This window comes from Falco cherrug, chromosome 7 (genome assembly GCF_023634085.1).
Source record: "Falco cherrug isolate bFalChe1 chromosome 7, bFalChe1.pri, whole genome shotgun sequence".
Taxonomy (NCBI): Eukaryota; Metazoa; Chordata; class Aves; order Falconiformes; family Falconidae; genus Falco; species Falco cherrug.
In genome coordinates this window covers 60,411,922-60,437,693 of record NC_073703.1, presented here as the reverse complement: position 1 = coordinate 60,437,693, position 25,772 = coordinate 60,411,922, and the positions used below count along the sequence as shown (strand labels likewise).

Below are 25,772 nucleotides of genomic sequence, written 5' to 3'. Positions count from 1 at the left end.
GCAAGTAGTGACCAGGCTGAATGAATGAGAGAGAAAGATTAGGTGTGTAATTTATTTTATTACTTCATTTATGCCCTCTCTAAACATACTAAATATTTCACCTTTCTCGAATATTTGTTCTTACATTTTTACTTCAATCTAGTTCAAATGCCACATCAGGTAAGTAGGTTAACAACAATACATTCCTGACTGGAAGGGTGGCAGGTGACTAAATATCATTTGCCTTTAGACACTCCTGCAGTGCCTCAGCTTCCAGGCTCATCTTCCACTGTGTCTAAGGGATTATGGAACTGGTCTTATGGTGAGAAACAACAGAGCTGGCACCAATGGACCAGGGGAGATAGAAGTGTCCTCTTGTGAATGCTGATACAGTGAAGGCTCTCTGCCACGCTGCAGAATATTGGGATAATGTTTGAATCTCAAGGGGTGCAGAGAAGATGTCACTTCCTTTGTTTGTTTGTGTTTACCATGGAAGGGACTTATCTTGACTTTCATTTATTATTAGTTTTACACTCAGTTTACAGTTTGACAGAACAAGCCCATGCAATGTGAAACAGAACAGCAAAATGGTGATCTTCAAATACATTAAAGCTTGCCACACAGAATAAAGTAACGATTCTCTGTGTCTTTTGGGGATAGGACAAGAACAACTGTGCATAAACTGCTGTGAGGTAAATTTAGGCAAGACTGTAGGGTAAAGCTTTCAAGTTTGCTAAGCACTGGAATAAATTGTTTTGGATGTTAGAGAATACCCACCACCGGCTGTTTTTAAGAAAACAGTCAGACAGCTTAAACAGTTCAGATGTGTTCTTTAACTGTTTGTGCATTGGACAAGGGAGAGGACTAAATGACCTCCTGGAATGTTTTTTAGTACTCTGTTCTATGATTTTCTGAAAATGTCACGTACCTATGAAACAGAACTACAAGGACTTGCGCATCACTTATTAGAACCCATCTTCTCCCAGTTACAAGGCTAATACATTAGACCACTGCACTAGGCAGCCCCAGGAAAACGCTCTAAAATACTGAAGTAGTTCTTTGCATGGAAATATGCACACACCACTTCACCATTTTTCAAGAGGAGTCAGCATCTCAGCAAATGACATTGTTATGTTGTGTTATGATGCATGATGTTTTCATAATGATGTGACATGTCTAAATGACAAAAACCTGGCTTCCTACCAAAAATATAAAGTGGTGTACTTTTTTTTTCTTTTAACATGGGAAAGGAGCCATGATCAGTTCATATAGCAAATTTCCATGCAAGAAAATGGCAATAGACCAATTTAAAGTATTCCCCAAGTCTGTAATTATGAGAAAACAAAAAGGTTCAAAGGATTTTAGAAGCAGAAGATGCTTTCTTAGAACTGTGCATCACTCCATACAATGAAACTATAGAAATATATAATGAACAACAGAACTGCAAATTGAGCATCATCCTGGAAGTTCTGGAAACACCCAGAACATTTCCAAAACCTAGAATATTTTTTCTGTAGTAAAGTCAATTGACACTAATAGTATTAGTAACTGGGTTTTCCTCACTGCAGAAAACCCTGTCCGGTAACAATACAACAAATAACCACCGTTTAACCTTATTGGTTTCATTTGATGCATTAATATAAAAGCAGCAAAAAATCTTTTGGATAGCATGTTCTCCTTTGTTATAAATAACTCACCCTGAGATTCTTTTCTCTTTGCAACTTTATAAGACTGCTAGATCTCTTTTAATGTCACAGTTTTTCATAGCATAAACACAGTATAGCTTTTGGCTCTCAAATAGGACCTTGAAAAGTTGCCATGACAGCATAGAGGATTCTGTTCAGTTTGCAATCCTCTGTATGCTACGCTGTTCCTTTCTTACTAAAGTCTCTTAGCACCTGCCCAGACATGCACTTGGCAATGTGATTAACTTCTATCATATAGCAGCCATTCTTGTGCTCATCATTCCTCCATGTGAACAAAACAGTGTTTAGCGTTTTGTTCTGGTAGCGTGTTGGTTTTGCTGCTGTTATTTTAAAGCACATTACTGTGTCCTCGGGTTAGAAAGGCAAGTACAAAAAATTCTGTTTCAAGAAGACTAAAAGGTGGCAAGATATGCGATATTCCTCTGGTCCCCTGAGAGTTCATTTTACAGTCTCATACCTCTTCTCTAGCCCTCCAGCATTTCAGACTTATTCCACAGCCTATTCCTGATATGCCTTAGGGAAGGGGACAACATAGAAAGATGGAGCAGGAGGGCTACTCATGTATTAGCTCAGCCCTTCCACCTAGTAGCTGCTGTTTCAGGTTCCTGGGAGCCCCAGCCCCAGCCCGACTGGATTTTGTGTGGCTGGAAGAACAGCAGCGATACTGTCCCCACTTACCTTCAGGATGAGGTTCTCTATACAACAAGTACTGAACTTAGCATGGAACTATAAACTGAATTCAGAATCAATTCAGTGTGGCTGCCACCACGCATCAGGTTTATAAGACAGATCTTTTTAGGCATCAAAGGATTTTTGCTTTAACTTAGCAAGAGTTTTGAGAACACATGCAATTGTATTTATGAAAAGAAGTTATTTTTTACTCAAAAATATACCGCCTGCATTTGCTACGGGTCAAGCTGGGATTTGTTCCTGAATCAGTCACCCAACTCTCATTCTAACAGCATACCTCTGAATAGTTTTATACTAATAACTGCTCTGTAGGGACTCTTGAAATGATAATATATTAAAGACTCATCAGCCTATCAGAAGAACATGTAATTTTATGTTCATTACTTCTTGGTTCCTGACTATAGAATTTGGATGGTTGCACCTCAATTAAAAGTTGAATCAAAGTTAATATAATTTAAATAAAAACTTCAATAAAAAGTTAAAGTTCTGTTCTTAATAGCATTAATACCCTCTAATGACCGCTACGGTCATTACCACTAGATAACTGACCTTCTTGAACCTCTCTTCACATAGAAACCTTTCTCCCAACACAGTCAATTATTTAGCAGTAATGAGTGCTCTGTAAGAGATTATTGTTTAACCAAGTACCTTGACACACTGCTTTTTCCCTGTTATCTCTATTCTTCAACAAATGGTACATTTTTTTCTATTGTAAGCTTTTTTAGTTCTGCGGATAGAAGGCTGTGGTCTTATTCTTTCCCATGGCAAAGCTTCAGATATAATTAAAATCTTGAAAATTAGGGTGCTATGAAACACTGTGAGCAGCAATTGTGGCCCTGTAAGACAGAGCAGTACTGAGGGCAGGTTTGAGATACCTAGGGAAAATGAGGGACACAAAAAGAAATATTGTTGGGGGTGAAAAGACCTAATTCTCTTAACAGCATGTGGACAAAAGGAGGAAAAAAGAAAAATGAATTAAAAAAGACAAAGATTCAGGAGCATAAAAGAAGTGAAAGGGAAGACAGAATGAAAGAACAAATAAAGAAGAGCAAAGAAAGCAAGGGAAACAGATTTGGGTGGACAGAATTAGTTTTCATAAAGAAAGAAATCTTTTTGGCAGCGTCCTGGAAGCATTAAATGTTAAAGGGTCTTTGGTACTGTAGAAGTGTGAGAATTACTGGTTCAGTGAGCTCAACATAAGGCTGAAAGACAAAACTCCTGAATTCTAATTACAGCTGGCCTAATGACTCCCTTAAACTGTGGGGAAGGCTCTTCACCCCTCTGCCTCAGTTTCTTTCTCTGTAAAATGTAAAAAATATTCTTTTTTTCAAAAGGCATTCTGAAGTTTAAGTATCCTGTGCTTCAGAAATACCGAGCATTAGTAGTTAGTAATGCCATTAACTATGTCCTCTTCCCCATATCTTTCTTTAAGATGTCACGCAGGTTATTTTGTTTTCAAGTTTTTAATACAAGACTCCAGAAGCACCTTCCAATTCAAATGCTCATGTTGAAGTACCTCAACCATTTTGCACAAATTCAGGTGTTTTTTTTCCTAAAAGATGCTTAATCAATTTAACAGAGCAAGTATATTCTAATCAGTTTATTTTGAATGTTCTGATCACTGTTGCTTCCTCTGGCTCCTCTATACATGAAGCGAGCTACAGTCAGATTGTGGAACGATACCTGATGAATGTATAAGAAATACCAGTGTGCTATGCTAGAAATAACATAGTAAAAATCAGACATTTAAAATCTGCATGTCATTGTTATACGTTACTTGCTCTATGAGAGGGTATTTTGGCACAAAATACATGAAAAAAGGTCCATATAATGCCTTAATCCAGTATTCAGAAAAGAATGTCCTAAACAAGTCCTTTGCTCATTTAAAAGCAGTAAATATCTTTTAACGTCTTGGACGAATTCTCATCTGCTCTCTTTCCTTAGAAAAGGGCCTTGAAACCTGAAAAGGGGGAAGTAATACATTTTCCTATTGCCAACACTGCTGCTATTTAGAAGACAACACGGGAGACATTTTTTCAAATTATTTTTCTACACTAATATGTAGTCTAAACGGCCAGCTTTTTTCAGTATATCTGTTACATTGATTGAGGTTTCCTCGGTAATGGAGCTACTTTGCTGAAAGGGGACAACAGAGAACAACAGGGAGAGGGCCTTCAAAGCAAACTGCTTATGACATACCTCCTATCTTAAAGGGGTTAAGCTAGATTTTTTCTTAATGAGGAGATTGGAGGAAAGTGCAATATTCTATTCAGTTCTGGAAAATACTACAGGTAGCACTGCTGTATATAGAACCTTGTCAAGTAGACAGTTTACTACACTGGAAGAAAATGGAGCAAGAAGGATTTTTTTATTATTTGTATAAAATATATTGTTCTTCCAGGCTGTAGTGAAATAGTTTCTATTTAATTGCAGAGAAATCCTAAGAAGGTTACAGCAGTGAAACATTAAAATTCTAAGGGCAACTAATAACATTAAAACTTTATAGCCCCAGATAGAATAATTTAGACAAAAACAACATGAACATATGTTTTGTGTAATAATAACAAACATTTATAGCTGTCAAGAGAGAAAAACACAGGTTTATGCACACCTTAATGGCGTGCATGGGTGAGCATGAGTATATTTAAAACATAATATATTACAAAATTGACAGCAGGCATGACTCTTCTGGGTACTATGTTAAATCAATGAATAAATTACCAAAAGTGTGTTGTGGCTGTTTGGATGTGTAATTGAGCTTAACGTATGTAGTGTTATTTCAAAAGAAACTGTTCAAGGAGTTTCTAGACCAATCCACTATGCATCTTTACTAAGCTGTTTACAAATAACAATAAATGAAACTGTCTCACAGTAGGAAGGAAGTTTAGTTATACGCATTACGTAAATGGGGGAAAAGTTAATTTTAATATGTTTTTCAAGAATTAAACCCAAACATTATAATATTGCTAGGATTCACTGAATTGGAAATCAACATTTTTCATGTTCACTTTTAGATTTATTTTAATTAGCTGATACTCTACAAACAAAAGTCTTTGTACCAGTACATGTCAGGAAGAAGTCCACTGAGATAACTATGGATGCATCATGCAATATCTATACTAAAGACTAAGAATCAAGGCCCAAATGAATGAACTAGCAAAAACATGAACTTAAATATATTTATTTCCTTAATACATTTCCTGTCCAACAGATAGACAACATATTTTAAAAACATTTTATTAGATTAGAAACCTATGAAAGTAACTTTCTAACCTTATTGTTGACTTGTTAATAACAAAAAAAAAAAAATCACCGATTTACAAACTAACTCATTAGTTGTCATATTTAGAAAAAAGCTGGGCATCTACTTCCATTCCTTGTTTTAGGGCTGTTTCATCTCACTACACCCAGGATTTGTGTAATAGAAACTGGTCCTATTTTCTTCCATTCCTCTTTATATTTTGCTGTCCTAATAGTACTGGGTTATTATACAGTGCTCTAAACCCTTGCACCTCAAATCTAAGATAGGAAGGGCAGCCTGTACAGGTTAATACTTGTACTTAACATCCTTGCGGTCTCCAGGAAAACTTGCCAAACCAACAGCAAGTACAGAAAAGACAAGCTGACCTCAGTCACCTACTTCTTGCACCTCTCCTCCAAACTGAAATGACAGTCCTCAAATGTACACAATCATAAATGCACCATTCTAGACTTCTGTTGCATATCATAGCTTTAAGTCATAGTATTTCAGAACACATGGTGCCGAACACTTAATTGGATCTGAACTTTTTCCTTTGCAATTTTCTCTCTGTTCTTACCATTTCCTTTCATGATGTGACCTATCAGTATCAACCATATTTGTGATGTTCTTAGGGCTCATAAACCCAAGGATTAAGGTATTCTATGCTAAATGCCTGGCTCCTTTCTATAACATGGTTGTAAAGAGGAAAAATAAGATGAAGAAATGAAGTGTACATGCCCAGATGAGCTATTCTTTCTCTCTGGCCTGATGATGGTTCATAAAGCATGCTATGGGGCGATTATAAAAGAATATGGCTACCACCTGTCTCCTGGTCAGAATTCCCATTTTACATTTAAAGCCATCTTAGGTTAACTGTCATTAATGTTTACAGCTGCCCATGGGATGTAGCTAAGTGCACTACTACCACACATATTTTTCTGTAGTTACTTCCAGGTGTTTAAGAAACAAGTCTAGATTTCTAAATGTGATGCAGCCCCAATCATACCTCTCAGATTAGTCACACTACCCTGGGTAACTATAATTATCAATAAATTAAGACCTTCTGAGATATTGTGGTAAAGGCTTAATTAAAAATCCTGGCAAAATACAAAAAGAAAAGTACTACAAAAAATATTATCCACAAGTTACTAGACCTGACATACAAACTTGCGTATGCTTTTACCATAAGCCTTTTGCAGTCTTCTAATATGTAAGCCTATGTTTCACCAAGTGCTCTGCTGAAAAGGTGTTTTTTTTTTTCATAATGTAGATACACATAAAGACGTTAGATGACACAACACTCAGCATGGTATTCTGTTGCCTTTTAATAGATTACCATACAAAACTAACAAGATCTGTAACATCACTCTGAATCTAAAAGTTTAAGTGTAGTCAAGTGTACTATGCCACAAGACATTTAAGAACAAATCAGATTTAAAATGCTGAATGTCCAACTAGATTGTTCCTTCATACATTATTTTACCTGATTTCGCTTTTGTGACTACCCCAGTGAAGAATAGCTGTTTTATACATACAGCTGAGACTAGAATGGAAAGATTCTACAGATTAAATCATTGCTAGAAGATGTTGTTCTGAAAGACTAAAATAGGAACTGAATTGGAAAAAAAGGAAATGCCACCCAATCACACTGACTATAAAAGTAATTAAAATACTTTAAAAAGAATAAAAACATGCAGAAGATAAAATTTAACTTTATCTAATAGTATCTTTGTTCACATCAATGTTTCTTTTGTTCTCTATTACATATTTAATCACTCCTAGACATCAACCATAACAGCAAAAACTCAAATACTGAACTGATAATTAAACACAGTAATATTTATAAGATGTTAGTTTATTCTGTAGATACGAACACTTAATTTAATGCACAAATACAATGAAAGTAAAATTTCTTTTTAAAGATCAGAGGAGTGCCATGCCAGTCACTCTTCAATTGAATAAAGCAGTAATTCTTGTTTTCAGAGCAGTAATATAATTTTAATAAAATGACAAAGATCGAATGCTATTAACAGAAGCAACAATCTTCAGTAATGACAATTGGCAATAGCATCCACATTAAGCTGCCATTTTTAAAGTATAGGATTTTCAGGATACTATGTGAAAAGGGAAAAGCTAGATTTTTAAACATGATTTTTGTGCAAGCAAAACATGGTGGGAACAGTTTAGCAACAAAAATAAGAAAGCACCTCAGTACAGGAGGCAAGCTGAGTTTACTCCACTGAAGCCTGCACTACCAGAGGTAATCAGGATAAGCATGAAGTGATTCTGTGTTGTTACTACCAGAGCTAGAAAAGGCAAAATAGGCTAGTGGAGATAGTCAAAGAGAGCCCTGTAAGCCCAACCTCTAACTCTTATGCCACATTATCTAAACAATCCAAAATATTTATCATTGTGATGACTGGTAAACAACACGTGGGTAGAACACACATTCAAACTCTATTGTTTGAGCTGACCAGAACCAATTTTGTTTGCAATTTAGCTACAATGTCCATAGAGTACCAGCTTTCAGTCCTACTGCCCTTCCATCTGGGTCTGACCACGCAGTGAACCCTGTGAGAAGAGTCTCCCCACACGCTCCTGTACTTTGTTTCGCTTGTGATCCTGGTGAAATCCTTAACTATTCTGAAGAGCAACAGATGGCATGGAGGGCAATGGAGCAGGGATAAGAAATGAGGAAGGAAAGTTAACTGAAAAGATCTGAATTTCAAATCATTTGCTTTGTTAGTGATCACTATCTACAAAGCCAACCACAAACTTGTTCCACCAAGACTTTTCAGTCAGCTAGTATTCCTTCTTTTCACTTGCTTATTTCTGAATTCAAACTCAAAAAAATAAATAAAGAAAAAAGCTGTTTCTCCTGTGGCTGTAAAAACTTGAAGGGGCACACCGGATTCTGAGCCCACACAGGAAAAAGAGAAGTAATAGCTCCAACAGCCTATCCTAGAAATTTCTGCTTTGAAGTGGGAGATGTCCAGTTTTCAGTAAAATGAATCTGTATATTTGTATGTGCATGTTACTAAACACTTATTAAATGTGGATTTCTCTGGAAATCTGAGAAGCATGTGAAACAATAAGCAGACATGAATAAGAACAGCCTTCTACCAATATTCACTGCTGAAAATACATTCTATTAAAACTAACAGAACAAAAATGCATAAATAGAATTGTATAGAGAAAGCAGAATGAACAGATACTGGCAAAATAGAAAATCAAGGCCTTTGAGTGGTTAATACTTAGTTTAAGTCACTTAAGATAAATGTGTTCATATGAATACATACACAAATTACACTCTTGTCTTTGTATTTTCAAATACAGGCCAAGCCCAACTGGGATTTTTGTCTAAATAAAATGTCGGAGTTGTCCAGTTATGCATGCGAAGTTACAATAGCCTAACATACTTTCAGAGTTTCAGATAATAGCGTTCAAAGATTCAAATAGCATTATGATAAAATTTGCCCCTTGGGCGTATGTCAGTTTAAATATCAGTTCTCATCAAGTTCTCAGTCTGCACTTGTTCTCAGTGGAGTGATTTAGATTTAAAACATCTTTCAAACTGAACTTGATCTATGTTTTAATAGAAAGTAGCTTTCCTTATTCTTAAAGTAAAAAATCATAATTTCTTTGCTAACTGTTTAAGTGTAACTGTTTCTATTAACAGTGATGGCTGTTAAAGAGCCTACAGTTGCCAAAAGTCATCAATATACACTATCTAGAATCACTAAGGTGTAAAAATTATAGAAGCATACTATAAGTACCACAGATACCTTGGAGTCCTTGTTCACATCTTCAGTTAGAATATGACTTTTAATATTTTTGTAGGAAATATCAGAATATATTGGTTTAAATACATACCTATGTTTTATAACAGGATTTAACATTGTGCTTAATAGTAGATGCAACTTAGCTGCAAAAATACGACTTTTAAAGTACAGTACTCTGCATTTTATACTTGCTAGTGAGCTCAATAAACCAAAGATAAGGTTACTTTTAGATTCACTGGAAAAAAATGAGGAGCTTTGCTACTGTTTTAGAAATCTGGCTTGTTAAAGAGTATCAAAATTATTTTAGATACCATGAAAACAATATTGTCATACAGAATTTGCAGCAAATATGCAAGGAGGTTGATGGATATATGAGAAAACAATCTGAGAACTAAAATGGGACCCAGGTTTGCTTAACTAAGACTTCAGGGACATAGTATCATTGAAAACTAGCAAGATATTTAGTTAAGTTGTGATATAGAGAAGTTTTAACAGGGCTTATGTAACATGAAAGAAAAGAATGAAAGAAAGAGGATGGCGCTCGTATTCATTTGTCTTATTGCAGTCCAAGCACGGTCTGCTTAGTTTCATTCCTTTCTCCGTGAAGCGGGGCTCTGAATTAAACACAAAACTGTTCCTCCTGCTCACTAAAAGTCATACAGTTAACAACTCGGGAGAAACATCTTCCAGTAAATACCAGTGAATCTACCATGTGGAAGCTGACTGTACATTCAAGAGCCCTAAATCTTTTTTGGGGCACCTCAAATTTTTTTGCTTTCAATCATACAGAAAAAAAAATCTGCAATTATTTGAACAAAAGAAACATTTTCAAAATACAGCTCTCCCAGATACATAACTTTTAAATTCTTCTATCAACTAAAAATGACTTCTAAAAGCAATGGTAAAGTGTTACTAATCCATTTACAAGCACACCTGCATAATGCTGCACTTCAGCCATTGAAAAATGTAGTTATTATCACAACATACTCCCACCAAAACAATGGGTGAGATTCATCCCAGGTGGCCTCAGTAGTGCAGGCTGTGGATTTCCAGCCAGTGGTGAGGAAGGCAGTGGGGAAGAACCACACCATCTCTTTTCCTGTGAAGCAGCCCACTGGCACGGTCCACAGCAGGCTTACAGGGGCACAACGTGATGAGGCTACCAAGGACATGATTTGATTAACAGCATTTTCCTGGAAGATCTCAGCTGTGTAAATCCTTCTGAAAAGCCAGCTGGAATATAACACTCTTCCTCCAGAAAAAGAACAATAGTTCAGACACCTGCTCAGGGTGTGGTGGGGAGAAAGCCCTTCTAAAAGAGCTGACAAAGGGAAGGTTTTAAGGTTCAGTTTGCTTGTGCCTATGTTTGTGAAAAAGACCTTGGTCTAATGATCCTAAAAATTCAACTTTTATGAGCTTTGAAATTTACAATCTTTCACCCCAAAATTACTTGCTCATTTAAAGCCTTTTAACTAAGCAAGAACTTGTTCAACTACATAATTCCTTTACTCTAGGATAGACACAAAAGACAAGACAGAAGAATCTTAGCAGTTTTATGATGAAGCCGAGGCATTCTGTGAATATTATTCTGTATGGAATTTATAAATTTAAGATTGCACTCACTTAGAAACTTAAAGGAAACTTTCTATACATAGAAGATTACATGGCTACCTTGTCTTTGCATGGGTTTTTGAAAGCTTCTGCTTATCTCAAGAAAATTGTTCTTCGAAATGTGACAAAGAAAGGCACTTCCTTGGCAAGGCACAGATTTTGCCGATTAAAACCCCCATACCAGAAAGGTACTAAAAAGTACTAAAGTTCTGTGTTTTCTTTCTCTCTATACTACAGTTCTCACGTAAAATTTTCCAACTAATTCTCAGTCTAGTACAATACTTTCAAAAAAGATTTTCTGCCCAGTTGTCATGATCACATCTTTGATACCCTTCAGTAGATTCCATTTATCTGTATTTCTTGTTTCTACAAGACTCACTATAAGTCAGTCCCATTCAATTTTCCATATGCAGGCTGTCCTTTTACCAATGCCGGCTTGTGCTACTACACAATCTAAAACACCCTTCTGTTTCCTTTTATTCATCCACTGTAAAATGGTGTGTAAATTATGGTTTCACCTCTCAAATCCTTCCTGAAGATACTTTATGTTACAATGATGGCTAGGTCTGTGCACATTCTAGGTGATGTCTGTAAGATTAAAAATACTTAACTTATAAAGCAAGGTATTAAAAACTAGCAAACTGAGGAAGCAGAAGTGTCTAGCTGCACTAAAAGACACAAATATTCCTTCTTGTTTCTTAGGTTCTTTTCATTGTTACACCAACATAGCTTGTTTTGACTAGCTTGGAAATTCTTAATGGACATTTTCAATCCCGTATTTGGATAACAACTAATATAAAAAGAACTCAGTTGTGTTTCACATGCTCCAGTAAAAACACTAATAGACAGGCTTATTCCTCACAAAACCAAAATTTTGTCTATCAATTTACAGAAGGATTTTGGAAATACCACTACCCTTTCTATCCATTTGACCAACTCATCCAACCCCACCATAGAGGCTGACACATCAAGAATACTGTAATGTCACATACTAAAATACCTAAATCCAAGCAAAATAATAACTGTCAATGCATTTTTTTTCTGAGTAGGGCAGAATTAACAGCATCATTTCTACTCAAGAGTGAGATCACAATATCTTTAGTCTAGACTTCCAAAGTTACAAAAGATTCAGAATTGAAATGTCACATGTATGATTTTAAACTGTTCAGCTGTTAGGCACAATAATACTATTTATGTACAGACAGCATTTTAAATATTCAACAATTTAAGACTATGCCGCAATGGCAACATAGCAAAACCTTCTGTTCTAATTACAGGAAATCACTTCCCCTATTACCACCTTTTGCAGTAGCGAATGGTGAGCTACAGACTTGCAGTAATACTTTTCAGCACAGAAATAATTTGTAAATACTTTGTAAGGTATTATAAGGAAATTTATTCACCAGTGAAAAGTAGTAACTATTTAACTGTGCCCAGCACTATCCAGTTGTTCTGAACAGAAGAGACTAATACATTCAGCTGAAACTGCAAAGAATTAAGACAGCAGATGGTAATTACTGATACTGGAAGTAAGCCTGGATAAAGGTGGTTGGAATTTAACTTTAATGTCTGATCTATAAGGTGTTGTATTCACAGCATAAAGCTCTCTCATGTCTAGATGGGAATGTGGCTCATTATGGACACATTAGAGAAAAAAAATAAAGCACAAACTTTCCTTGTACATTTCTTTTCCAAGAAAAGACTTGATTAAGCCATGAGATAACCGCATGGCATGTGTACCACCAGATGAGGTTCCCTTTCCATATGTCTGTACCATGTCAGAGATGGAAGTCTGATTTTCATTTTATTATTTTTCAAATTGTTACTGACGAAGTGATGGCTATTTATTTGACATTTTATTCCACAATATTAAGAACATGAGACGTAGGATTGAACGCATGTGTCTGACACTGAGTTTGTGCATGTAGAAGACAGAGAAAGAGAGACTGTAAAATAAATAAATTCAGTTTGAGGTGTGAAGTTTCAGAATTCTTCTGTGACTTAAGAAACTCCAGCAACCCAAGTAAAATGATCCCTCTAGCATATGCTATTCCTGCCTAGATGCAACTAACTCTCTGTTATCTGTTGACAATATTTAAGACTGTCCCAATACAGACTTTGCCTGTTTTTAAATAATGGAAGACATCAGAAGAAATACCAGTGTGTTGGCTTTTATATTACAGCACATGCATCATACTGATGTCTGCAGATTAGAAATCTAGAGCTGATAAAAGACACTGAGAAAAAGCAAAATGTCGACTCACAAATATGATATTTTTCTGCACTGATCACAAAGATGCCAAAACACTTCATTTGTATATTCCTTTTGTATCAACATATTAATCTAAATGTTGTAGTCGTAGCAGCATGATATGATGGCCAGGACATTACAAGTCTGAAGTAATAAAGGACGGACTGTTACCATTCTCTAACCTTTGGTCTGTCTTGTCCATTTCACAGATTCATCCTCATATTAAAATGTCAAACAGGATGCAATTGTTCTGGACTGCAGTGCTAAGTCCACGAGTTAGGTCTGAGACCAGTGCCACTATAAAACTGTCTGTCAAGGAGTGCTCCCAGAATCTCAAACTGAGGTAGATATTAAACAGCTTCACCAAGTTTTATTTTTTTTCATGAAAATCACTTTTCTATGTACTGAAGACCATTTATTTAGAATGGCTGTAAAACTGTAAAATTATGTGCAATTGAGTGGGAGATGATCCTTGACGTGTGGGATGCTTAATTACACATCAAGAGGAAAATAGACTGGTTTTCTTTTTCCCTTTATACAAAGGCTTTTTTAACCACTTTGAACTCTGTTATCCTGAGCCATCTATTATTTCTGTGATTTAGGTTTACTTTGTTATTTTCACCTCTCCTTCTAATATTCTTTAAATCCTTACTGTTTCTATCAATAACCCACTGACAGACAAGTCTATCAGAGAGTTATGACAATCTTCCCAAGAGTGCTTTTCACCTGAGACAACAAAGTCAGATTTCAATGTTCTAAGCATTAGGCCCAATGCCTTAAACAGTTTCATGCTTGTTTCTCTGAAGCTGGAATGGAAAAGCAGAAATATTTTCCAGTAATACAGCAGTTATTCTGGAAAGGAACATGTCCAGAAGTACAGACTACATATATATTTCTAAAGTACAGCGCTATCCTTTTAACCTACCAGCCTTTACATTCTGATGTTTTGCTCTGAACTGTTACATAAAAAACAAAACTTACTTCAAACATTTACTTGCAGAACAAAAATATCCAGATCCAAAAACTGTAGTAATGAACCAACTGTCCAAAAGCATGTTGGGAGTAAAACTTACAGGTGACCCTAAGAATAGTATTCCATACAAGTTTCAATGAAGGAGAATGTCTGCCATGGGCATAAGTTAAACACTTAACTTACGGGGTCTTCAGAACTTTTCCACCAAACAATGATTTAAATAGATCAGGGTAATACTCAGGCAATAACACAGCCACTAGATAAGAAAGTTCATCTTTTTATTTTTCAATACCACTCTTCACTGTTCATTGAAAGCAATACTGTTCCAGTAGGCCTTTCCTGATGGAGAAGTGGCCCAATTATAGAGTTTGTTACAAAACAAGTGGTCTCAGACATCTCCAGAAGGTGAAAAAACACAAGATACATACACATATGCAAACATTCATCCTATTTTCCGGATATTTTAGAATATTACTTACTATTTCCACGGGGAGAAAACCCCTACTGTTAGCTAAGTGTCTTAAGATTCTGAAAGGAAGTCATATGTATTGTATGTCATGTTTACTACTCATAATGTTAGATCAGTACTTGTTGGAATGTATCATGGCAATTCTGACATTTATTTTTAAAGGTATTTCTCAATGGGGTAAGAAGGCAAAACCTTATATCCTTCAATTTAAGCTGAATACAGTCATCATTTGTTTCTTTATAAAAATGACTGAATAACAGTTATAGTAAATACTTAAAGAGGAGACCTAATTGTTTTTCTAAGATTGTACAGAGAATGCAATACCTTAGAAAAGCTTAGGCAAGAGAAATATTTGAAATCCCTTGAGTCTTCTACAGCAATCACTAGGAACCACTACGAGATTCATATACAATAAAATGAAAAATTTCATAAGCAAAATCTGAATTCTTGAATACAAATGTTGACAATGTATTTCTAGAGTGCAGAATGTCCTTCTCTCCCTTCCACTCTCCATTGCTTGCATAAAAGATGCTGTAGCACTATGAAAACATGTTTAGAAAGTCCTAAGGGAAAAGTTTCCTAGGGTCTTTGAAATTTCTTCTTTTCCTATTTCTTTACAGATTTCTAACACCAGCACTGTTCCTGTAGCTTCTCAAACAAGGCAAAAAGAAAAATACCCTCTAGATATAATCTTTAGATTTTCTATTATACTTCTCAGGTTCCTTTTGGCTTTTCAAATAAATGCAAACTGAAACCTACAGTTATATTACCAACTGTATTTTAACATTACTTAATCTTTCAGCATGAAGAGGTAGATGGCATTTGACTGCACTATTGCCCGTATTTATAAGAATCATACAGGGATGTGATTTAATTAATGAATTAACCTGAAAATACTTCTTGTTTGGTCTATTTTTTTTTTGGTCTATTTGCGTTTTTATTTAACTGTAGGCACAAAAAAAGCATTGCTTCAGGCTCCTATCTCTATGATGAAAAGCACGGGGCAAGGACCTACCACCTATCTCTATGAAAAAGTTACTGCAACATAAAACATGCCTCCATTTCTCCCTTTTGAAGCAAATATTTGAATATAATTACTCCAAGCTAGGGATTCCATGATTTCCACAGCAAAATCCAGCTGAATTTTAGACCAGTTTTATGTGGTTAGACTTTTGGCCATAGATGCGTCAAGCTATTCAGTGTGGTCATACTATTGGTGGGGTAGAACCTGAGCTTTGAGCTATTCTGTTTACTTTAACAGACCTAACTATGAAACCAAGTGTTGCTCCACTACCTCCTTTCTAAAGAGCTGCGTGCCACAGCAGCACCTTCCACCACGCATGTGATGAGGACTATCAGTTCAAGTTGTGTCTCCTGCATACATGTCTTTTCCTGAATTTTTGTTTCATTGTTATCCTTGGCTCTTCCTCCACCATCTCTAGGAACATTCTTGCTATGTAGAATTATTATAAGAAAACACCAGAACATTTCATGTAATCCTAGACAAGTCACTCTACAAACTAGTTCACTAGGAAGCACTAAAGACAAATGCAAAGAATTGTCTAGTATCAGAATTTGAAAATCTATTCAGCACAAACATCTCTGTTATTTCTAGAAATCGGAATTGTGAATTTGTCTACAAATCTGAGCCTGCTACATGCCAAGACATTACGTTATTGGATTGTTCTGCTGCATATTCTTTGCTTAGAATGCATTGGAAAAATCAGCACTTCTCCAATGCACCTTCCCCCAACCACCTTTGCTTACTACTGATGATAATGAAAGGTCATGGATCCTCTGCCAGTAGTTCCTATTGTGTGTAGTGTCCCCACACTACTTGCACCAATTTGAATAAGCATGTTTTGTATTCAAAATGCTCTTACAAATATTAAGTTTGGCAACTGGTAAGTACTAAAGCCCCCTTTAATAATTAATACCCACACAATTATGATAGGTGTCACTACCTTATTCTTAAAGTACTTGTTGTATTTAACACATGCACTATTACAGAGGACTTAAACTCAGAGCAAAAAGATTTGTGAAAAGGCATATGACCTTCTTCCCACTACAATGGCCATCCCCTAATTAAGCAATGCATCTGATAGTCATTAACAGGAATGAGATAATGAATCACTTTCTCTCTTCTTTGTTAATTTGCTGTAACCAAGCGGCTAATGGATGTCAGAGCTGAGTGATTGCACTGATTATAGTGATTTATAGTTGCAACAAAACAATTTAAAACCATTCTGATTATTCATGTTAAAGATGCTTTATGTTTTGTTTACTAAATGTTTTATGTTCCCCCCCATGCCCCTCTACACACACAGTGAGACAGGTCTTCCTGGAAAACTTGAAAGTTCTAAGATTTTTTATTGTTTCAGAGTAAGGCATTTCATTTTGTTTATTAAAAAAAAGTTTACCCAGTAGAAATGAAAAGAAAGAAAACTTCAGTGGTGCCTAGTTCAAAAGAAGACAGAAATAAGAGGAAATAAGGCAAACTTCAAGCCACTTACCTTAGGGCTCCCAGTCCCTTCCTCATTCTCTACAGACACATCAGTAGCCAGTATCTCTGCTTTGATGATATCCAGAGCCCTAAGAATCCAGCTGTGTTGCCGTTTGATTTGCCTCTGTAGTTCCTTCCATTGACTTGCAATCATCTGCAGCATGTCCTTCAGTCCTTCTCCACAATGAAGGGGAAAAGAGTTAAAGCTGTAAACTCAACTGCATCTTTAAATATTATTCTTTATTCAAAGAATTAGCAGGATATTTAAAAGAATAATTGCACCACGGATTTTAATGTATTTTCTCAGCAATAAATTCAAGCATTACCTTTGTTCATACTGCACAACAGTGCTATATGGTAAAAACATTTCTTTTGGCCATCAGGTTAAATTCTGATTATGTTTCAGCTGATGATTTCAAGAAAAGGAAAATCCCACATAAACTGTGATTCCTATGCAGTAAGGAATGCTCTGGTAGTCTGAACCTCTAATATCTAGTCTTTATTTCAAAACATTTCAGAATCTTCAGAATACATTTTTTGTAAATATTATCTGCAGTTTACACATTATCGTTTCCAAAGTATATGATGACATGCACTACCCTTCTCTGTTATGGTTTCTATACCTTTTTGGAACTATACATAGAAGTCACTAATTTCCTATAGCTTTCACATTACACAGATGTCTGATGCTGTGAAACAATAGAGGCACAATGTGAAAGAGGCACATGATCAGAAACAATAGAAGCACATGAGCAGAAAACAGTAGACCAAAGGATAACTTCAACCAGGACGAAAAGCATGTCAAATAGGCCAAAATTAAGATGACATTCCATATCAGTATATGCTGATTAAAACCCTACTATCATACAAGTCACACAAACACCTAAAAATATAGGGGGTGGTGGGGATAGAGATAGGGAAATAAGCATATCTCTCCTCCTCCTCTCGATTTAAGGCCTCTGCAGAAGACAAGCCTAACCAAGGGAAAAAGGTATTTTTAATTTATTCCTCATAAATATATTAAAATCAATGTAAGAATTAGTTTAAGTGGCAAAATAAAGCTTTACCAATGCAATTATCCATGCAGAGTATGTAAAAATATATATATATTTGAAATCCTAATTCATTATCTTAATGTTATTTCCATAGCACCTACATCAAAGAATGTGTCAGTGTGAAGTTTTCAGTGATGTGATTTCAATTGAAACTCAGCTGAGCAGCAAGACCAAAATAAAATGAACTGACTATTTGCAGGCAGTATTTCATTTTATAAGTATCACTGCATTGTATGCAGTATATGAAACATTTATAAATCTTGAAGGTCAATCTGATAATGTAAATATTAATAATACATAAGGAAGTGAATATATGCAGTAATTTACAGCAATGCTTCTTCATTCTTTAATAGTCTGGAGACATAAAGACTTGCAATATTTCAGAAGGATTTACCTGATTTGTGAGATACAATAAGCTCAAGAAGTTGACGTCCCTCTTCTACCACTGCTTCTTTTAAAGCACAGTGGCTATCTACATTCAACTTAAAACTCTGCAAAAAAAAGAGAAGAAAAAAAAAGAGGAAAAATCTCAGTATCAGACATTGGAGAGGCAGTTATCATAAAACACACGTACAAAATTACTTGCTGCTTTTTATCAAGAACCACATCCCTATTTACCCAATAGCCAAACTAATTTGCGATACTAAAAGCTATTGATATTTTGGATCTGGGCTCAAAATGTTTCCATTAGATCAGCAAAGTGCATCTGTGTTGAAACAGCTGACAAATCTAGAAATTCATTAGGTTTTATGAAAAGTCACAACCCGTAGGCTATATCTGGAGTAACAGTGTTCTATAAAATACACTAAATTTATGCTACCACATATGAGCTCTGTATTTTTCAGATTTCTTTGAAATGTTGGTGATAGCACTATTTATGAAACCATAAAAAATTACAGCATTGAATATATTGGCCTTATGCGCACTCATACAAAACTATTAATATTGTGTTTCTGAGTTTCTCTCGTATCCGTTTTCAAAGAACAAATCAGACTGCTTTAGATCTCTGCATTCTTAATTTGCAAAGCAAGTATTTTTCATCCTTTTTTCACGAATATTTTTACTAGTTTACAAAGGATCTCCGCTTTAACAGTGATTAAAATATTTTGTTTCTTTTTTTAATTTATTTTTACAAATTGCATTAAAATCTAGTGATAAAGAAAGGAACTGGAAACATGATCCAGTACTATATGTTATGCCATTTCATACACTACCAATAACTTGGATAAATTTGTGAATTATTTGCCAGAGCTTCTCACTCGTACTTGTGTGTAAGAAAGAGAAACACAATACAATAAAGAAAGGGGTACTTGCTGTATTTAATCATAAACCATGTGCAGCCCTGAACACACACACACACACGCAACTCTTGTTCCCTTTGAAATGTCTATGGAATGAATGAAAACAATATTTGACCCCTTGGAAGAAAACTGTTTTGCCTTCTCTTGGGAATGAGTTAAGTAGATGATGAAAGAGATGAAAGGAGACTGCAAGAGTACATTCGCAGCTTCTGGGTTTTATAAAACTTATTTATAAGTCTCCAAATACTAGTGACTATGTTAGTACTGAAGTAGCAGCCACCACAAAATACTCAAAAGCCTTCATTTCTTAGGGAAGCAACCATTTCCTTTCTTTCCTAACTTCTGTAGTCAGGCTGATTGGTGTAGCAGAAAATAATATTGCCTGAACTGTAAAAAAGTGATGTTCTTTTACTGTATTTGTCATGGTTGAAAGAGGCATCTTGCTCAGGCAGACTAAGAGTCTCAGGCAACAGTGTACCTCACACTTAGTGACAGAATATTTTTAAGAATTCTCCATTCAAATAGAGCAATAAACAAGAATTTTGCTACCTTCAGCATTTTGCCTAGTCCAATTTTCCTTGGATGGGCATCTGAATACATTGTTTCGTACCAGCTGTTGAACAACTGGGGCAGCCCCGAGAGAAGTTAAGAAGGAGAAAGGATGCCTAGTTTACGTCTGGCCCTTTCTTAAATCTAGAGTTTTATGAACTCAAATCTAGAAGTTCTTTTTCCTTCGTAAGAGCATGTCTGAACAAGCATTGACAATATTTAATTTTCTGTTTACTTAAAACAGGCTTGTACTGAATAGTTTGTAATCATGCACTTCACAGGAAATGCACTATGCGTGTGCCTCACACAGCAAAAGAGAACCTAAAGGACCTGAGAGTAGGTTGTGTAATTTCATATAATTGAAGTTGAGTATAGATGCAGCTGGATGTGGCAGTGTCTCGAGATGATGTGGATGTGTTTGATAGGAAAATTGGAAAAGATGAGGTATTCTTTTTCATTAGGGAAAAAAAAAGAGGCTTGGTGTCCTAGAAAAGATTCATTTAACATAACGCACCAGATACTACAATACAGCTTGATTTTCAGGTGCACCTATTAACCAGTAATAATGTTAAACTGAAGAAGCAAAATATGATGAATAAAGATGGGGCCAAACTTCTGGGATTTGACTAGCAATATTCTCCTTGTGCAAAATTCTGATTTTAAGGCTAAATCATGTGTGGCACAAATACTGTGAACATACATGAAATTTAGCAGAAATAAACTCTTAACAGCACAGAGCCGCCACGTTGTGGTTTAACCCTAGCCAGAGACTAAGCCCCATGCAGCCACTCACTCATTTCCCCCCGGGCAGGATGGGGGAGAGAAGCAGAAGAGTAAAAATGAGAAAACTCGTGAGTTGAGATAAAGACAGTGTAATAGGGAAAGCAAAAGCCAGACACACAAGTAAAGCAAAAGAAGGAATTCATTCACCACCTCCCATCGGCAGGCAGGTGTTCAGCCACCTCCAGGAAAGCCGGGCTCCATCACTCAACAGTTATTTGGGAAGACAAACACCATCACTCTGAACATTCCCCCCCTTCCTTCTTATTCACCCAGCTTCATATGCTGAGCATGATGCCATATGGTGTGGAATGTCCCTTCGGTCAGTTGGGGCCAGCCGTCCCAGCTGTGCCCCCTCCCAGCTCCTTGTGCCCTGCCAGCCCCTTGCTGGTGGGGTGGGGTGAGGAGCAGAAGAAGCCTTGGCTCTGTGTGAGCGCTGCTCAGCATTAACGAAAACACCCCTGTGTTATCAACACTGCTTTCAGCAAAAACCTAAAACACAGCCCCATGCTAGCTACTGTGAGGAATATTAACTCTATCCCAGCCAAAACCAGCACACACTAAAAGAAGGGAACCACTCATGTAAGTTTAAATACCAACAGAAGAAAAGGAAATTGTCAGTTGATGTAGGTGAAATGTGAGTTTTGGCTTTAGAATTATATATGTATGTATAATTCCTTACAGGTGGTAATTTCATAAGAAAAAGAAACAAATGGACAAGGAACGCTGGAAAGAATAGCCCTCAATCAGGGCATCGGTGTTCATGGTTCCTCATACCGCAGGGCTGATAACGTGACACATGAAAAAGGAAGAGTTGAAGATGTAACAAGTATTACATGTTTATACAATGGAGAGATGCAAATTTGCACAGCTAAAAATAAAATCAGGTGAAATATTTAGAATGAAGGAGGAACTTCAAACATAGAGGTCCTCTCCCATCCCAGATATTTCCCGTTCCCTACTGTTTACTTATGGCATCTGGAAAATTGTAACTCTAACAGCGTGCGACCCAGGAACTCTGCTCCCCTCCTCCTCTGATCTTCCCTGATAATGAATGGAGCCTTTGCATTTGAGGAGAGGAAAGGAGAAGAGGAGGGTAGTCAATTAATCAAAGCCATTTTACCAGACACATTTGCAGCTATGGAGCAGTCTAAATATCACACATGAGCACATATACATTATGGAAAATGCATGTGCATTGGCCTGACAGCAGCTTTTTAAACAACACATTAATGTCATCCCTAGCACTACAGTGTATATAATGTAGTTTACAAGCTGCAAGAAGCAAAACATCCTTATGAAGTTCTCTGCACTTTTCCCAGTCACCATGCATCTATATATAAATATCAACTGTTCTTATTTAGCAAGAAAGGAAAAGTGAGGCAGGAATCATGCAGTTCTGTTAAAGCTACAGAACTGTAAATAAACAGGAATAAAGACTCCAAAACTGTAAGTACAAAGCCCCAGGAGTGCTATCTTCTGTTGGCTGCACGGGGCCAAGGAGCTCAGCCTTCACAAAATGAAGCTGTCCCCTGACACTTAGCAAACTGATTGATTCATAGGGCAACAATACTGCAAGAACCTCCATGGGGAAAAAGGCACCTCCTGATCTATACTGGGCTCTGAACACACTAAAAATAAGAGTACTTTTCCAACATATTATAATCTCGCCCTCTCATCTTATTCGCCTGTGCAACTGGGGATGAGAAAAAATATTTGAAAAAATATTTATTTGAAGTTCCCCTGAGGATATATTTTACAGCTGTAGATACTTATATTTAGGAAACTTCTACTGAGTAGCTATCCTACAGTATGTACATATTGAGCTCTGATATACAATCTTTCACTGTTTCGCAACCCTCTGTTCTTAACAAATCTTTGTAATGTGATAAAGCACAACTTGGGTCTTGACCTCTTCATATCTGCAGTAAGGGAAGTCAAATATTGAGTATTTTTGTTTCCAGAGGCACACAGACTTTGTGTAAGCATGTATTTTATTTAAGTCATGATGTGTCCGACTAATGATTTCTAGAGTACTTTGCATCTCTGAAACACAAATAAGCAACTAAGTATCATGTGAACCTAAAATGTATATGTTAATATAGATTACTTTAAATGACACAGCAGATTACAACTACTGCCAGATGAAGGTAATGTACTAAAATAAATATTTTAATTATCTCAGTCAATCATACTATTAGTGTGTGTGGAGTACTGGGCTACCCCTGAGACCTAATTTTCTTGAGGTTCATTTTTTTATGTGTTTGAATACCTTTGAGAAAAATATCACCACTTCTAGGTTATTTATTTTTAGAGCAATGGTTTAGACAATTCAACTTTAAGTGAGCTATGATTTTAGAATTTTAAATAGAAAGCTTAATTTAAAATTTCCTATAGTCATTTGCATTTTTCAAGAAAACCACAGTATTACTAAAGTAGGGACTTCTATATTTAGGTACAGTTGAATGTATGTTTTTGCTAATAATGTAGCACATTTAATTACAACACCTTCTGTGACAGATAGAATTAAATTGTGAAATTTAGAGTGATGGGTACAGTTTCTGGTAGAAAAGACATGTGATTCTTTCACTGAGACAATCCTGGAAGGGTAACCAAACTCCTGCAAATATTACCAGCCATGCTGTGTTTTGGATAGGTAGACAGTTTCAACTCACAGTAAAGTTCCAAGAAAATGGAGCAACAAATGTGTTTCACTTATTTACTAAATACATGCCATATACCAATAATCTCCAAGAAAAAAAAAATGTTGGTTTTTTTTTTAATTATCATATTACATTTTTCTTAAAGGGAATATTACTTGAAACAGATCCTGAAAATTTGTTCTGATATTCTTAATATACTTTTGCAACTATGTTGGTCCTGGCACAGTTACCTCCCAATAGCTTGCTATGACAAAATACCAAGATATAAAGTACTGAATTCAACTTTTGGTTATGCAAAGATAGCGGGTTTTGGGTGGGGTTTTTGGTTGTTTTTTTTGTTGTTGTTGTTTTTGTTTTGGTTTGGTTTGGTTTTTTGGTGTTTGTTTTTTTTTCCTTGAGGAGTTCTGACCACACAGAAAGTCTCTGTCTGGTCACTGTCTACTCTCAACATACTCGAGTTAATAACCTAATAAGCCATGTAATAATATGGTACTTTCACACTCCTGAACACTACCTAACAATGACGTTCAGTAAATCAAAAAAATAACTACTGTGAAAGCTGCCCTTATGTTAACAAGGAAATGGTCATATATTTAGCATTCTAATGACATAATAATAAATACATAATTAATGGGTCAATGGTTATATAAAATGGGTATTCATATGCAATTTGTACATGGAAAAAGATCCTATCTTCTATGAAATAGTGCATTTCACAGATCTACAAATAGATCATCAAACTATTTGAGTTTTTAACAATTGGTGAATATCTTGCTTAGGAAAGCCTTACATTTTTCATCAGAGATATAAAGCTTACTCACTATTAGAAGTCAGTAGGATATGTTTTCCTGGGCATTAAATGTTACATGTGAAATGGTTCCAGTAAATGTCTCCTTTGATCACATTTTCTATAAAACCTAGGTGAGTATAAAGAATTTTTTAATTTCTTCTTTTTTTTAAGCTGTATTTCTGAGTAACACTCCACCTATTAAACAGAACACAAACACCATGGAAATGCTTTACGAAGCTCCATAGTCAAGGTTTATTTTTACCACAACAGCAGACATTCTACCTTTGCTTTCTAAGGAGAACATGGTGAATCCACTTCTGAAGCTGCAGCACCCACTAAGGATCTTTTTCTTCTTTCCCTAAGACGGAGAACATAACCTCCCTACAGCAGCGATGGCCAAGGGGCCAATTATCACCAACTGCTAAGCAAATTTCTAATGCCTAATAGAATATGATCATCATTTTCCTTAGATGAACCACACAGTATTTCCTTCTGTAACTGATGGGAGCTGGTAGATACTTTTTAAAATTGGATAGCTAGTGGAAAGATGTCATCTTCTACTCCCTGCAACAATGAGAAAGCTTTAAAAGATTAATTTGTTGGGTTTCTCTGGGGGTAATTCCTTCCATTGGCATCTGTAGGCAGATAAAACTGGGCAAAATAACAGTATCACTATCTATGTTGATTCACAATATCAGATTATAATCTAAAATGCCTTTAAAATTGACATAAAACTGATCTGGGAACCTCACTACTGAAATCCCACAATCATCATCTTATGCTGGCATTGTGCCACTGTAGATGTAGATCAGATGTAAGGTGGTTTGACTGCTCAGACAATTTCTTTTTGTAAGTTTATCATTCATTTAAACATAGTATTAACTGAACATTCTGAGTTCAAAATGCTTAGTAACGAGATAATTATAGCAAACCCAGGAATGATTTTACCTTCCAATCACCGATATGCATTCTCCACCTTTCACTTGATCTGAATATACATTTTGCCTGGGAGGACCCAGCATATTTGTGAACACACAGACTGGTGGGAGTTTAGTGAAGAGCAAACGGAATATGTTTAAAGGTGGAAATGGTAGAAGTTTATAAGAAATAAACAAGACTGACTAAATGATGATTAAGGGCCATTATCAGCTACTTATATTCTATGAATCTGAACACCAAGCAGAAAGAAGACTTATTAGCATAGTACAGTATCAGAGGGTCTAGTAGATGGGACTAATGGAATTAAATTAAGAAAAAGTCAGATCTATTAGATTGTGTAATAATCTCCTAAGGGAAATAGTGAAAGCCCTGATCCCTTGAGACCTTTAAATAGATAAAATTGTAAGAGTAAGAACTATAATACAAGGACAGAGAGCAGCCTAGGTCTTTCGCATACCATCGAATTTGTGACAGGCCAAAAAATCTAAAT

At 35.9% G+C, this 25,772-nt stretch overlaps 1 protein-coding gene across 2 annotated transcripts in view; it reads right to left on the bottom strand.

The window, feature by feature from the left end:
- Positions 1-25,772, bottom strand: part of AKAP6 (A-kinase anchoring protein 6) — a 287,337-nt gene that overhangs the window by 129,401 nt on the left and 132,164 nt on the right. The window contains exons 6-7 of one of the 2 annotated variants that reach the window (XM_027812532.2): positions 18,655-18,751; positions 17,216-17,382 (exon numbers count right to left, since the gene is read on the bottom strand). In XM_027812532.2, coding sequence (XP_027668333.1) covers positions 17,216-17,382; positions 18,655-18,751 — 264 coding nt within the window. The remainder of the gene's footprint in view (positions 1-17,215; positions 17,383-18,654; positions 18,752-25,772) is intronic. The other variant, XM_027812533.2, reaches the window with a different exon arrangement.